Below are 13,779 nucleotides of genomic sequence, written 5' to 3'. Positions count from 1 at the left end.
CCTGGGCCATCGGTGAAGCATCCTGGGCCATGAGTGAAGCATCCTGGGCCATCGGTGAAGCATCCTGGGCCATGAGTGAAGCATCCTGGGCCATCGGTGGAGCATCCTGGGACATCAGTGAAGCATCCTGGGACATCGGTGAAGCATCCTGGGACATCGGTGAAGCATCCTGGGCCATGAGTGAAGCATCCTGGGACATCGGTGAAGCATCCTGGGCCATCGGTGGAGCATCCTGGGACATCGGTGAAGCATCCTGGGCCATGAGTGAAGCATCCTGGGACATCGGTGAAGCATCCTGGGCCATCGGTGGAGCATCCTGGGCCATGAGTGAAGCATCCTGGGCCATGAGTGAAGCATCCTGGGACCTCTTTCCATATCAAGGCCATTATACAAATGCCAGATGCCTTTGTTGCTGTGACAAAGACAAAGGGCTCGATTTTCGGGTGAAGGAACGGGAGCGTGGGGGGGGCTCCGAAAATCGGGGAAATCCCGAGCGGGTTCGGAGCCCGGCTCCAACCCGCAGACTTCCGGGTTCCCCATTGACGCGTCCGGGTACGCGCGCAGCTCCCGAATTTGGAAGCCCCACCGGCAATTAAAGCCGGCGGGATGAGACTTTGCTGAGGTAGTTAAAGTACTTAATTGTCTCCACGTTTTGGCAGGGGTGCGATTTTGAAGGATCCTCAGCGTGTTTCCCGTGCTGTGGGAAACACTCCCTGTTGGAGCAGACGTGTTTCAGCCAGCAGCCAGCGGGAGACGCAAAGGATTATTTGACAGGATGGGGGACGCCATGGCTGCATTCACCACTACATCCGAGGACGAGCAACATCACCGGCCTCGCCAGGCAAGGCGTCCACCTCCGCCACGTGGAGCTCCCCAATGCAGTGCTGCGCCACAGGCACCCGCACAAGAGCACAAAGGGCAACTACAGAGAGAGCGAATTACAGGAGGCACTACCCTCACCACAGGGTCTACAGACCGAGGCTCAGCTTCCTGGACCTCTCTGAGGAGCAGCGCATACGGAGGCTCAGAGTCAGTCCCAAGGTAGTCGCGGACATCTGCAGCCTCCTTCATGCCGAGCTGCTCCCGGCTGGGCCGAGCAGCATCTCCTTACCTGTCGCTGTCAAAGTCACCACTGCCCTCAACTTCTTCACCTCCGGATCGTTCCAGGGTGCCACCGGGGACATCTCCGGGGCCTCTCAGTCGTCTGCCCACAAGTGCATAAGGCAGGTCACCGACGGCTTGTTTCGCAGGGCCTCGCACGACGTCAACTTCCCCATGGACGACCTCAGCCAGACGGAGAGGGCAGTGGGATTCCACGCTGTGGCCGGCTTCCCACGGGTGCAGGGTGTAATCGATTGCACCCATATAGCAATACGAGCACCTCCACAAGAGCCAGGACTGTTCATCAACAGGAAGGGCTATCACTCCATCAACACTCAGCTCATCTGTGACCACCGCAAGAGATGCCTTCACGTGTGCGCCAGATACCCCGGCAGCTGCCACGGTTCCTTCATCCTCCGGGAGTCCAACATCCCGCCCCTCTTCCACGCACCGAACACCCGCAAGGGCTGGCTCCTCGGGGACAAGGGATACCCCCTGCATACGTGGCTCATGACACCTCTGAGGAACCCCACCACCTGCAAACATGGCACAACAGAGAGGGGTGCCGCTGGAGGAGGCCCCATCCACATCTGCCACCCATATTGAGGAGGAGGAGGAGGACGACGAGGAGGAAGAGGCGGAGGAGGAGGAGCAACCCAAGGGCAGAACAGCGGCTCACCTGGCTGCTCGTGAGGCCAGGGAGTCACTGATGTGTGAACGGTTCTCCTAACATCAGACAGTGTGAAGAGTCCAGTCCTCACACCACCTGGATAGAGCAGCAGCCATACCAGCCCCTCCCGCCCCTGCACAAAATAGTCGTGCAACTACACCTACACCCACTGTAGGGTGACCCAATGGGTGGCATCAAGTGTGGGCGTTCATGGTGAACCTCATGAAAGGGCCTTATTACACAAGCCAGTCAAGAATGGCCAAGACGTGGCAGTAGTGGTGACAATCATAATATTTAATGTGAGTTTAACAAAATATAAATAAAAAAACATGACCAACCGTCAAACACCCTTGTGCATCCCCTTCGTGCTCACAAAACCTTCGCCTTTCTCTTCCGACTACTCTTACGTGGTGCATCCCCTGTGGCTGCAGCAGAGGTAGTGCCAGGTTGCTCTTGGTCATGCCCTGACCGATTAGATGCTTTGGGCCTACGCCCTCTGGGTTTCGGTGCCCGTGAGGGCCCCTCCAAAGGCTGCTCCACCTGCACCTGTGCAGGGGCAGACTCGGCCACCTGGAGAGGAGGCAGCATTGTGGGTATTGGTTGGGAGGGGGGAAATGGGTGAGACGCAGGAGCACTTTGAGTGGCGTCCCCACTTCCATGTCCCCTTTCGCCATCATCCCTTTCCTGGGCCAGGCCCACATCACTCCTACCACCCTGCTGGACGACAGTTTGGAGGACATGTGTGAAGCCTTGTAAGGCCAGTGCCAGAGTATCTGCCTGCCTGTTTAAGGTGGCAGAAAGTTGCTCACCCTGAGTCCGATAGGCCGTTGTCAGGGCCTCATTGGACTCATTGGTGAGCCGTGCTTGAAGCTCGATGGAGGCTAGCCTTCCCTCCATCGCAGACATTCCCGCACTTACCCGCGACACTATCTCAGAGATGCCCTCACGTCCCTGTGACAGTATCTCAGAGATTCCCTCCTGTACCTGTGACACTATCTCAGAGATGCCCTCACGTCCCTGTGACAGTATCTCAGAGATGCCCTCACGTCCCTGTGACACTATCTCAGAGATGCCCTCACGTCCCTGTGACAGTATCTCAGAGATGCCCTCACGTCCCTGTGACAGTATCTCAGAGATGCCCTCACGTCCCTGTGACACTATCTCAGAGATGCCCTCACGTCCCTGTGACAGTATCTCAGAGATGCCCTCACGTCCCTGTGACAGTATCTCAGAGATCCCCTCCTGTACCTGTGCCACCATTCCACTCATGCAGGAGTTGGACTCCTCCATCCTCTGCGCGATTGTGGAGAGTGCGCGAGGCACTTGTTCCAGCACCTCGCAGATGTGCTGCTGCCCCTCGATCATTCTCCTTTTAAAGGATGGCCCCCAGGGATCAGCATCTGTGTCCAGCTGAGCAGAGCCTGGAGAAGATTGCTCCCACCGACGCGGACTCTCCACAGCTGCCCCTGCCACCAAGAAGGCCTGGCTCGAGGTGGCAGAGGAGGTCACCAGCAGCAGCATCGTCTCCCGCACAGCTCACAGGTGTGGTGACTCACCATGTGCGACCCCAACTAAGTGAGGACGGGGACCCACCGAGGTGTGTGTATCTGCGCTGGTGGATGGCTCGCTCAGATGTGACGGTGCCCCCTCAGAGGCCGGCATGTCCTCTGAGGAATCGCCCTCCGCCGTCACGGCGGTCGCTGAAGGCCCTTTAAGAGAACGGAAGGCAATATTAAGCATGATGACAGATGTTGAGGTGTTGAAGATGGCAAGGCATCATTTGTGAGTGCTGAATGTTAAAGTTCTGTCACCAGCCGTTTGTCGGGTGGCAGTCTCTGCGTCCCCGACGGACAGGCACTCGAGGGTACGGCTCACTTCAAGAGCCTCCTGCTCTGCGTCCGTGAGGACGACCAGATGTTGCGGCCCCCCCTCTGGTCCTCGCCCTCTCCCGTGCATTCTGGGCTCTCTTCTCCGATAAGGGGAGAAAGTAGAGAGGCGTAAGTGAGGGACGGTGCCGTGGCCAATCGCTGAATGCATTGGTTTGGGTGAGGCTGACCGTGAAAGAGATGCATCAGAGGGTGAGTGTGAGACAGAGCCATGAGATTGTATGAGGATTGGGTTGAGTGGTAGTGGTGGGATGAGTACTGGGGAGGTGAGTAAGTGCAGGTAAGTTGAGGATGAGGTTTGAGTGGGTGTGAGGAGTGATGTGATAGAGTAGTGTTGGCAGTGCAGAAGGAGTTGGGGGGGTGGGGGCGGTGATGTGGAAGACAGAGTGTAGGAGAATGAGTAAGCGTGCTCACTTTGACTGACCTGGTGACCTCCTCTGCCACCTCGAGCTAGGCCTTTTTGGTGGCAGAGGCAGGCCACTTCCTCTCGTCTGCCGGCAAGAACACATCCCTCCTCCTCCTCCTCACCCCGTCCTGGAGTGAGGCATCGCTAAATCGAGGAGCAGCCTTTCCCCTGGACCGCTCCATTGTGGTGTGCGGGTCTTTGCTCCAGGAGCAGCCATTAGAGGACTGCCCCTTTAAATAAAACTCCCCCAGCTGACAGCCCGTGATGCACACGCGCCCAATCACGTCCCCCGCGCCCGCTGCCATCCCGCCTCCCCGCTAATATCGGGGCCTAAGTCTTGTTCCCGAAACCTGTGGGGCGTGAACCTCTTGTTAAAATGGGGGTAACTTAAAGAGACAGGCTATAAACTCACCGTGTGAATGAAGCCAGCAGCAGTGAACCAAGTGCCCAGAAACACACACAACAGACTGGCCAGTTTGATTTTTGCACTGCAGAATAAAAGATTTCTTTTTAAAAGCAGGAAGGCTGAGCAGCGGAGATTCGACATTAACACTGGAAGTAAATATTAGGCTAGTCTTATCTCCTTTATCAGCCAATTTGTTTCCCCTTCTTCTCCTGAAGGCCCAGGCTCAGTGGGCAGCACTCGACAAGACTTTGGCCTGTAACTCTGTCGGAGGCCCCGTCGTTCGGACGAGACGTTAAACCGAGGCTCTCTCAGGCGGACGTAAAAGATCCCGCGGCCGCTACTGGAAGAAGAGCAAGGGGGGAGTTCTCCCCGGTGTCCTGGGAAAATATTTAACCGTCAACCAACAGCGCTAAAATGACAGATGATCTGGTCATTATCTCGTTGCTGTTTGTGGGATCTTGCTGTGCGCAAATCGGCTGCCGCGTTTCCTACATTACACTTCAAAAGTGCTTCATAGAATAGAATCATAGACGTTTACAACATGGAAACAGGCCCTTCGGCCCAACATGTCCATGTCGCCCAGTTTATTGGCTGCGAAGCGCTTTGGGACGTCCTGAGGTTGTGAAAGGCGCTATATAAATGCAAAGTCTTTCTTTCTCAGCCTGAGCAGACGCAAACAGGCTAGAATTTTACTTCGGGCCTTCGTGGGGTAACATCAGCCAGGGGCCCCCCCCCCCCGATCGCTATCCAGGCTGGGAGCCGTGCCAAAAGTGGGCTTTGATAGAAGGGTAGGATCAGGTACAGATCTCCCTTCAAGCCATGCTCGCTCTTGAGAATAATGTGTTTGGGGGAAACGTAGAAACATAGAAAATAGGAGCAGGAGTAGGCCATTCGGCCCTTCGAGCCTGCTCCGCCATTCAATATGCTCATGGCTGATCCTCTATCTCAATACCATGTTCCCATTCTCTCGGTCCCACTGTGGTCGCCAGCCAAAAGCTATCCAGATTCTGGATGGCCAGCAATTTCCCGCCTCGCAGCTCAGTAACACAGAATCGGACCTTTCTCCTCCGCAAGAAAGGAAGAACTTGCATTTATATAGCACCTTGCACATCTTCAGGATTTCCCAGAGCACTTCACAGCCAACTGGAGTACTTTGGACCCCGGGCAGGCAGGACGCAAGCCTGGTCCCAAGGGAGCACTGACCTGCAACCAGCATTCCTGTCCAGGCCTTGCACGTGGAATCAATGCAATTCGCACTTTCCACCACCAGAGGGAGCTCCATCTCTTAAAGGGAAGATTGGATCGGGCCTGTTTTTGGGCGCGGGTTGCGCGATCCGCTATTACCCCGCGCCCAATGGTCCCTGCGCAGGCAGGGCGAGATTTTTGTCAGGCCTGAGGACTCACCTGCAATCTGCGTTGGAAATCCATTCAATTCCATGCAATTCGCACTTTCCGCCAGCAGGGGGGGCGCTCCAATCTCTTAAAGGCAGGCTGCCTGTTTGAAGTCTCTTAAAGGTAGCTGGTACCTGTTATTTGCTGAATATAACAGCCTGATGTCTGCACGGAGTCTGAACGGAGATCAGACATCGCACACATAAAGCACAGTTGCAGGTCCTGTCCCTATGTTAACATACTGATGAGCTATGTTAAAACATTGAATAAAGGTTGCGCACCACTAAATCCCACATCCTCCAATCTGCACACCAGACCTCACCAATCTGCCGATCTGAGTTGGTACCAGGCCTGCGAGAGAGCATGCACCAAGGTTCTCTGCTGATGCACCAGGGGCCTTGGTGCAAGAGGTGGACAGAAGGAGGGACATCCTATATCCGCAGTGGGGGGAGGAGGGGGGGCAAGAGGCCCTCCAGACATATACTCAAAAGAAATGGGAGGCAGCGGGGGACGAAGTCAATGCCAGACGCACAGCATCATGAACATAGATGCAGTGCAGGAAGAAGTTCAATGATTTGACATGAGTGGTCAAGTTGAGTGAGGTCAACTGTCAAGTGGCGTCTCCTACCAACTGCACCACGCACTAAACCCCCCATCCCCCACATACCAACAAACTCTTTCCATCAGTACTCAACTCCAATCAGATGCTTCCTCTCACCCTCACACATTACCACTGTTTCAAACCGCCCACCCACAACTCACAGGCCGCACACACTGGCAGCTATTCAACCATGATGGGCACATCACCCAGACACACGTCCCGCTTTCTTGCAGGAGAAGGTGGCGCATATCAAGAGGCAACAAGTGGCATTTAGCCCCTCGAGTCTGTTCCACCATTCAATTAGATCATGGTGGACCTGTGACCTAACTCCATATACCCGCCTTAGCCCCATATCCCTTAATACCCTTGGTTCACAGAAATCTATCAATCTCAGATTTAGAATTCACAAATGAGCTAGCATCAATTGCCGTTTACAGAAGAGCCAAACGTCTCCCATCCTTTGCGTGTAGAAGCATTTCCTAACTTCACTCCTGCACGTCCTGGCTCTAAATGTTAGGCTATGTCCCCTAGTCCTCGTATTCAAGTGTAGGAGACCACCAAAAACAGTTACAAATGTCTGGGCAGACAGAGGCAATAATCCAGCCACTAACCTGTAAATCCCTCATGGTCCCTTTAAATAGCGCTGGTGGGGGGTCCTCCAGGCACTCTAAGATGGTCGGGGTTAAGACTGTGCGTTGAGTTGAGCGTTAAGTCCCAAAATGGTGTCTATCACTTTAAATCAGCGTTGTACACTGATTGAAGCCATTTTCTCCCTACTTTACATGATTCCAGCGTTCGTTATCTGCGCCTGCGCTAACTCCTATACCAAGATGGCGTCCGGCACAGGGCACGCTGGAAACGTGTGTGCGCATCCAAGACGCCATCTTGGATGTCGGAGAGGCCATGTAGCGCCGAAACAATGGGCGCTACACGGCCCAATTTAGCGCCCGTAGTTTTGTCGGCAAATCTGGCAGCCATTTTATGCACAGCAAGATCCCACAAACAGCAATGTGATAAATGACCAGGTAAATCTGTTATGGTGACGTTGGTTGAGGGAGAAATATTGGCTGCTCTTCTTCCAATGGTGCCATGGCATCTTTTACTTCCACCCGAGAGGGCAGAGAGGGCCTCAGTTTAACATCTCTTTGGAAAGATGGCACCTCTGACAGTGCAGCACTCCCTCAGTACTGCACTGGGAGTGTCGGCCTATGGGCTCAGGATTTGAACTCACAACCCACTGACACCTGAGATCAGCTAACCGAGCACAGACCGGGGATGTGATCGGCTCTGCTGCTAGGAACATATGATGTGGAGATGCCGGTGATGGACTGGGGTTGACAATTGTAAACAATTTTACAACACCAAGTTATAGTCCAGCAATTTTATTTTAAATTCACAAGCTTTCGGAGGCTTCCTCCTTCCTCAGGTGAACGATGTGAACACCTGACGAAGGAGGAAGCCTCCGAAAGCTTGTGAATTTAAAATAAAATTGCTGGACTATAACTTGGTGTTGTAAAATTGTTTACAATTAAGCTAGGAACATAGGAACAGGAGTAGACCATTCAGCCCCTCGTGCCTGTTCCGCCATTTGAGAAGATCATGGCTGATCTGCGATCTAACTCCATATACCTGCCTTTGGCCCATATCTCTTAATACCTTTGATTGCCAAAAAGCTATCTATCTCAGATTTAAGTTTAGCAATTGAGCTAGTATCAATTGCCGTTTGCGGAAGAGAGTTCCAAACTTCTACCACCCTTTGTGTGTAGAAATGTTTTCTAATCTCGCTCCTGAAAGGTCTGGCACTAATTTTTAGACTGTGCCCCCTACTCCTAGAATCCCCAACCAGCGGAAATAGTTTCTCTCTATCCACCCTATCCGTTCCCCTTAATATCTTATAAACTTCGATCAGATCACCCCTTAACCTTCGAAACTCTAGAGAACACAACCCCAATTTGTGTAATCTCTCCTCGTAACTTAACCCTTGAAGTCCGGGTATCATTCTAGTAAACCTACGCTGCACTCCCTCCAAAGCCAATATGTCCTTCTGAAGGTGCAGTGCCCAGAACTGCTCACAGTACTCCAGGTGCGGTCTAACCAGGGTTTTGTATAGCTGCAGCATAACTTCTGCCCCCTTGTACTCTGGTCCTCCAGATATAAAGGCCAGCATTCCATTAGCCTTATTGATTATTTTCTGCACCTGTTCATGACACTTCAATGATCGATGTACCTGAACCCCTAAGTCCCTTTGGACATCCACTGTTTTTAACTTTTTACCGTTTAGAAAGTACCCTGTTCTATCCTTTTTTGATCCAAAGTGGATGACCTCACATTTGTCTACACTGAATTCCATTTGCCGCAGTTTTGCCCATTCACCTAATCTATCAATATCGCTTTGTGATTTTATGTTTTCATCTACACTGCTTACAATGCCACTAATGCTCACTGCTAGGCCTCAGGGAGCTGGCTCAAGGCATCATGAAACACAAGCCCTGACGCAGTGATGCCCACCAACCCAGACTGTACTCCCTGAGACCCAAACTCAATCCCCTTCCGAGAATTTTAGGAAAAACTTGTCTCTTGAGCGTGGAAAATTCTTTGAAAACCCTCTCCACGTCACCTCCTTCACTCACTCAGGCAACATTCGAAGGAGCACCAGTCAGATATAGGGACACAATGCCAGTTCCAATTCTCCGACTTGCGTTCCACCAAGCCAGGCTCCACCCCGGGAACGCCGGAACACCGGAAAGCTACAGCGGCTTTCCCGAAGTGGGACCTTGAGGGCTCAAAGCCAAACATCGAGATGGGCTAACCATCGCCGCACTTCAAGAAGGCGGCTCACCACCACCTTCTCAAGGGGCAACTAGGGACGGGCAATAAATGCCAACGATGCCAACATCCCGAGAAGCAAAGAGAAACCAAAAATGGCCACGATGGGTAGTAATCATCCTTTGGACAGTTGTTTATATATTTGACTTGCGCTTTCATTGGGTAAATGACTAGTTGTCCTCCTGTGGCATTGCACATGAGGGGTTAAATCCAAGTGTAGTTTCAGATGAAGCAGGGTTAGAGGGCAGGGGGATAATTGGACCAGACCGTGGAGATATAATACAGCCCCCAATTTAGAGTCATATGTCCAGTCCTTATTTTTAATAGTTTGATTTAATATTATGATTGAGAGTTAATTGGCAAAACGGAGGACGATTTGGGAAGCAGAGTTGGTTGGAACACAGGCGTTTCCCTGCTCTCGAGGGAGAAGCAAAAGTGAGGCACTACGGCGCCGCCACTGGCGGGAGGGTGTAATTACACCGTGACACGTTTACATAGGAAGTTCCCATTGTAAATGTGGACATAGGAATCGATAGAGAAAAGTTAACAACAGGATGTAAGGTTTTGTAGACAGGACATGTGACCTCAGAAGGAGATGCATAAATTCTCTATGCAGGCTTACATATAAAGAATGTCTATCTGGGCAAGAAGTGGAAGTCATAGGAATATAGGAGCATTAAGAACAAGAGGAGGCCATTCAGCCCCTCAAGTCTGCTCCGCAGTTGAAAGAACTATTCAATTAGTCCCATTCCCCTGCTCTTTCCCCCGTTGCCCTGTAAATTTTTTCCCTTGGAGTATTTATCCAATTCCCTTTTTGAAAGTTACTATTGAATCTGCTTCCACCGCCCTTTCAGGCAGCGCATTCCAGATCTTTCGTAAAAAACATGTCGGCCTTTGGCTCTTTTGCCGATCACCTTAAATCTGTGTCCTCTGGTTCCCGACCCTTCTGCCACTGGAAACAGTTTCTCCTTGCTGACTCGATCAAAACCCTTCACGATTTTGAACACCTCTGTCAAATCTCCTCTCGACCTTATCCGAAGAGGACAACCCCAGCTTCTCCGGTCTCTCCGCGCAACTAAAGTCCCTCATCCCTGGTACCGTTCTAGTGCTGCAGGAGCTCCTGGCTCTCTGTTCGCTGGACGGCCTAACTTTACGAAGCAGTTTTGAAACCTGTTATCGACCCGCAGCGTGACTTACTTTCTCTTCAGGATCCTTAAATACTGCAGGATTTCAGGCAACTGGAGCAGACGGAGCGACCTCATGAACCTCAAGCCTGCATGAGGGGAAACGAATCATCTCACTGTGGGCAAATATGGCTGCTGCGTTCCCCTACATTACAACAAGCGTTTGGGACGTCCTGAGGGCGCGAAAGGAGCTTTCTTTTTAATTCATGCTGGGGGCGGTGGACTGTCCGGAGAGTGTGGACAAATGTAATTGAGAATTGGAAAGGAACATAGGAAGAGGAGGAGGCCATTCAGCCCCTCGGAGCCTGTTCTGCCATTCAATTAGATCATAAGAACATAAGAAATAGGAGCGGGAATAGGCCAATCGGCCCCTCGAGCCTGCTCCGCCATTCAATAAGATCATGGCTGATCTGATCCTAACCTCAAATCTAAATTCATGTCCAATTTCCTGCCCGCTCCCCGTAACCCCTAATTCACTTTACTTCTAGGAAACTGTCTATTTCTGTTTTCAATTTATTTAATGATGTAGCTTCCACAGCTTCCTGGGGCAGCAAATTCCACAGACCTACTACCTTCTGAGTGAAGAAGTTTCTCCTCATCTCAGTTTTGAAAGAGCAGCCCCTTATTCTAAGATTATGCCCCCTAGTTCTAGTTTCACCCATCCTTGGGAACATCCTTACCGCATCCACCCGATCAAGCCCCTTCACAATCTTACATGTTTCAATAAGATCGCCTCTCATTCTTCTGAACTCCAATGAGTAGAGTCCCAATCTACTCAACCTCTCCTCATATGTCCGCCCCCTCATCCCCGGGATTAACCGAGTGAACCTTCTCTGTACTGCCTCGAGAGCAAGTATGTCTTTTCTTAAGTATGGAGACCAAAACTGATCTGTATCTCAACTCCCTCTACCCGCCCTGGTTCTGTAACCCTTAATACCCCACAAAAATCTACTCTATCTCGATTTTGAAATTTTCAATTGACCCCCCAGCCTCAATAGCTTTTTGGGGGAGAGAGTTCCAGATTTCCACTCCCCTTCGTGTCAAGAAGGGTTTGAGGGAGTGGGCGAGGGAGGGATACTCAAATCGAGGACTGGTCAGATGGACGGCAGAACCTTACTTCCTCATGTCCCTTCGAGACACTTCGTTGAGCAGCTTCCATCTCAACAAGTCTCGCCCGTTGAAAGGGATACTTGACTTGCACCAATGTGAAGCTACCTGCTTCCCAAACCAACTCTCCTACTGGCGTAGGTAAGTGGCCCTGGCTATTTTCAGTCTATGGGTAGTTCTCAGTTGTGTCGTGCTATATAGCCGAAGTGGCATGTTCACCCAATGACCGGGGACTGCATTTGAACTCGGGCCACAGAGGGCAAAGGGCAGCGCGCAGCTCTCCGAGCCTGTCTTGCTCGGATGCTCATCCCATTTACTCACTCAGTGTGGCGAGTCTCACCACAGACTTGTCATAAAGCCATGGTCAGACCCCATCTGGAGCACTGCGTTCGGTTCTGGGCACCGCACCTGAGGAAGGATTGTATTGGAGGGGGTGCAGCACAGATTCGCCAGGATGATACCAGGGCGTAGAAGGTTAAATTATGAGGACAGGTTGCATAGACTAGGCCTGAGTTCTCTTGAGTTTAGGGGTTATCAGACCAGGTAGAGATGCCAGCCTTGGTAGAATCAGTTGAGTGGGAACCTGGGTAGAGCCAGCTGGATGCCAGCCTGGGTAGAACCAGTTGAGTGGGAACCTGGATAGAACGAGCCGGATGCCAGCCTGGGTAGAACCAGTTGAGTGGGAACCTGGATAGAACGAGCCGGATGCCAGCCTGGGTAGAACCAGTTGAGTGGGAACCTGGGAAGAACGAGCCGGATGCCAGCCTGGGTAGAACCAGTTGAGTGGGAACCTGGATAGAACGAGCCGGATGCCAGCCTGGGTAGAACCAGTTGAGTGGGAACCTGGGTAGAACGAGCCGGATGCCAGCCTGGGTAGAACCAGTTGAGTGGGAACCTGGATAGAACGAGCCGGATGCCAGCCTAGGTAGAACCAGTTGAGTGGGAACCTGGGTAGAACGAGCCGGATGCCAGCCTGGGTAGGGCGAGTTGGGTTTTTACAACTATCTGGCAGTTTCACGGGCCCTCTTTCTGGTGCCAGCCCACAAGCGACCAGATGTATTGAATCTGATTTCACAATTTGCCATGGCGCACATTTGACCAAGCGACCTCCGCCCTGCCAGCCCAGTTACCACGAACGCTACCCGTGTCGGGTCGCCAGCTCGGGTGGAATGCATTGCGGGATGTGTCATCTCACGACGCGATGGGGGTGGGGGGCATGGCAAGTGGCCGCACCGGTGCGCCAACCAGAGGGTCGGGTGGAGGGCAGGCGTGCGTTGCCTTGGCAACTCAAAGCCCGGCCGGACCATCGTGTCTCCAGAGATGTGCAAAAGCTATCGAGAAGGTGACGGCAAGGTCATCGAATCGTGGAATGGTTACAGCACAGAAGGAGGCCATTCGGCCCATCGTGCCCGTGCCGGCTCTTTTGCAAGAGCAATCCAGTTAGTCCCATTCCCCCGTAGCCCTGCAAATTTTTCCCTTCAAGTATTTATCCAATTCCCTTTTGAAGCCCACGATCGAATCTGCCTGCACCGCCTTTTCAGGCAGCGAATTCCAGATCATAACAACTCGCTGCGTTAAAAGGTTTCTCCTCGTGTCGCCTTCTGCCGATCACCTTAAATCTGCGACCTCTGGTTCTCGACCCTTGGGAACAGTTTCTCTTTATTTACTTTCTCCAAACCCTTCATGATTTTGAACCTTTCCATCAAATCACCTCTGATCGACCTGATTCACCGCTCGACGTTCGTCTCGAGAATTGCCCGGCGATCTTTCCTCCCGAGTTGCTCGGGGCAAAGCGCGCGGGCGATTCCAGGACATTCCGGGCAAGGTTGGCTACGCGCCCCCTACCACAGTGGCGTAACCACAATCCTTTGCGTCAGGAAGTCGCTCCCCACCCACGGGGTTGGCGAGATGGCTCGATGCGAAGAACGCAAGGTGTATTTTTGAAAATACGGGCAGCGGCTGCCCTTGATTTTGGTCGGAAAACCATGGAGGGCGTTAGCCTGAGTTTCTGATCTGTGCTTCCGGCAATCGAGGGTCCCCTACGGCAACTACAGGCCCTGTAGAGTATTGTTTGACCAGAGAGCACGCCATTTAAAGAAATAAAATTGATCAGTGAGTGTACTCACTGTAAAATTTGCAGGGCTACGGGGGAAAAGAGCAGGGGTGGGGGGAGTGGGACTAATTGGATAGCTCTTTCAAA

At 52.3% G+C, this 13,779-nt stretch overlaps 1 protein-coding gene across 1 annotated transcript in view; it reads right to left on the bottom strand.

The window, feature by feature from the left end:
- The window catches only part of LOC137336022 (calcium-activated potassium channel subunit alpha-1a-like), a 140,340-nt gene that overhangs the window by 88,459 nt on the left and 38,102 nt on the right, over positions 1-13,779 (bottom strand). Inside the window, exons 6-7 of the mRNA XM_068001525.1 lie at positions 10,486-10,561; positions 4,476-4,551 (exon numbers count right to left, since the gene is read on the bottom strand). Of these exons, the coding sequence (XP_067857626.1) occupies positions 4,476-4,551; positions 10,486-10,561 (152 nt within the window). The remainder of the gene's footprint in view (positions 1-4,475; positions 4,552-10,485; positions 10,562-13,779) is intronic.

Source organism: Heptranchias perlo, chromosome 20 (assembly GCF_035084215.1).
Source record: "Heptranchias perlo isolate sHepPer1 chromosome 20, sHepPer1.hap1, whole genome shotgun sequence".
In the NCBI taxonomy this organism is placed as follows: domain Eukaryota; kingdom Metazoa; phylum Chordata; class Chondrichthyes; order Hexanchiformes; family Hexanchidae; genus Heptranchias; species Heptranchias perlo.
The sequence above is the reverse complement of the archived record's forward strand: the minus strand, read 5'-3'. Positions and strand labels throughout refer to the sequence as shown.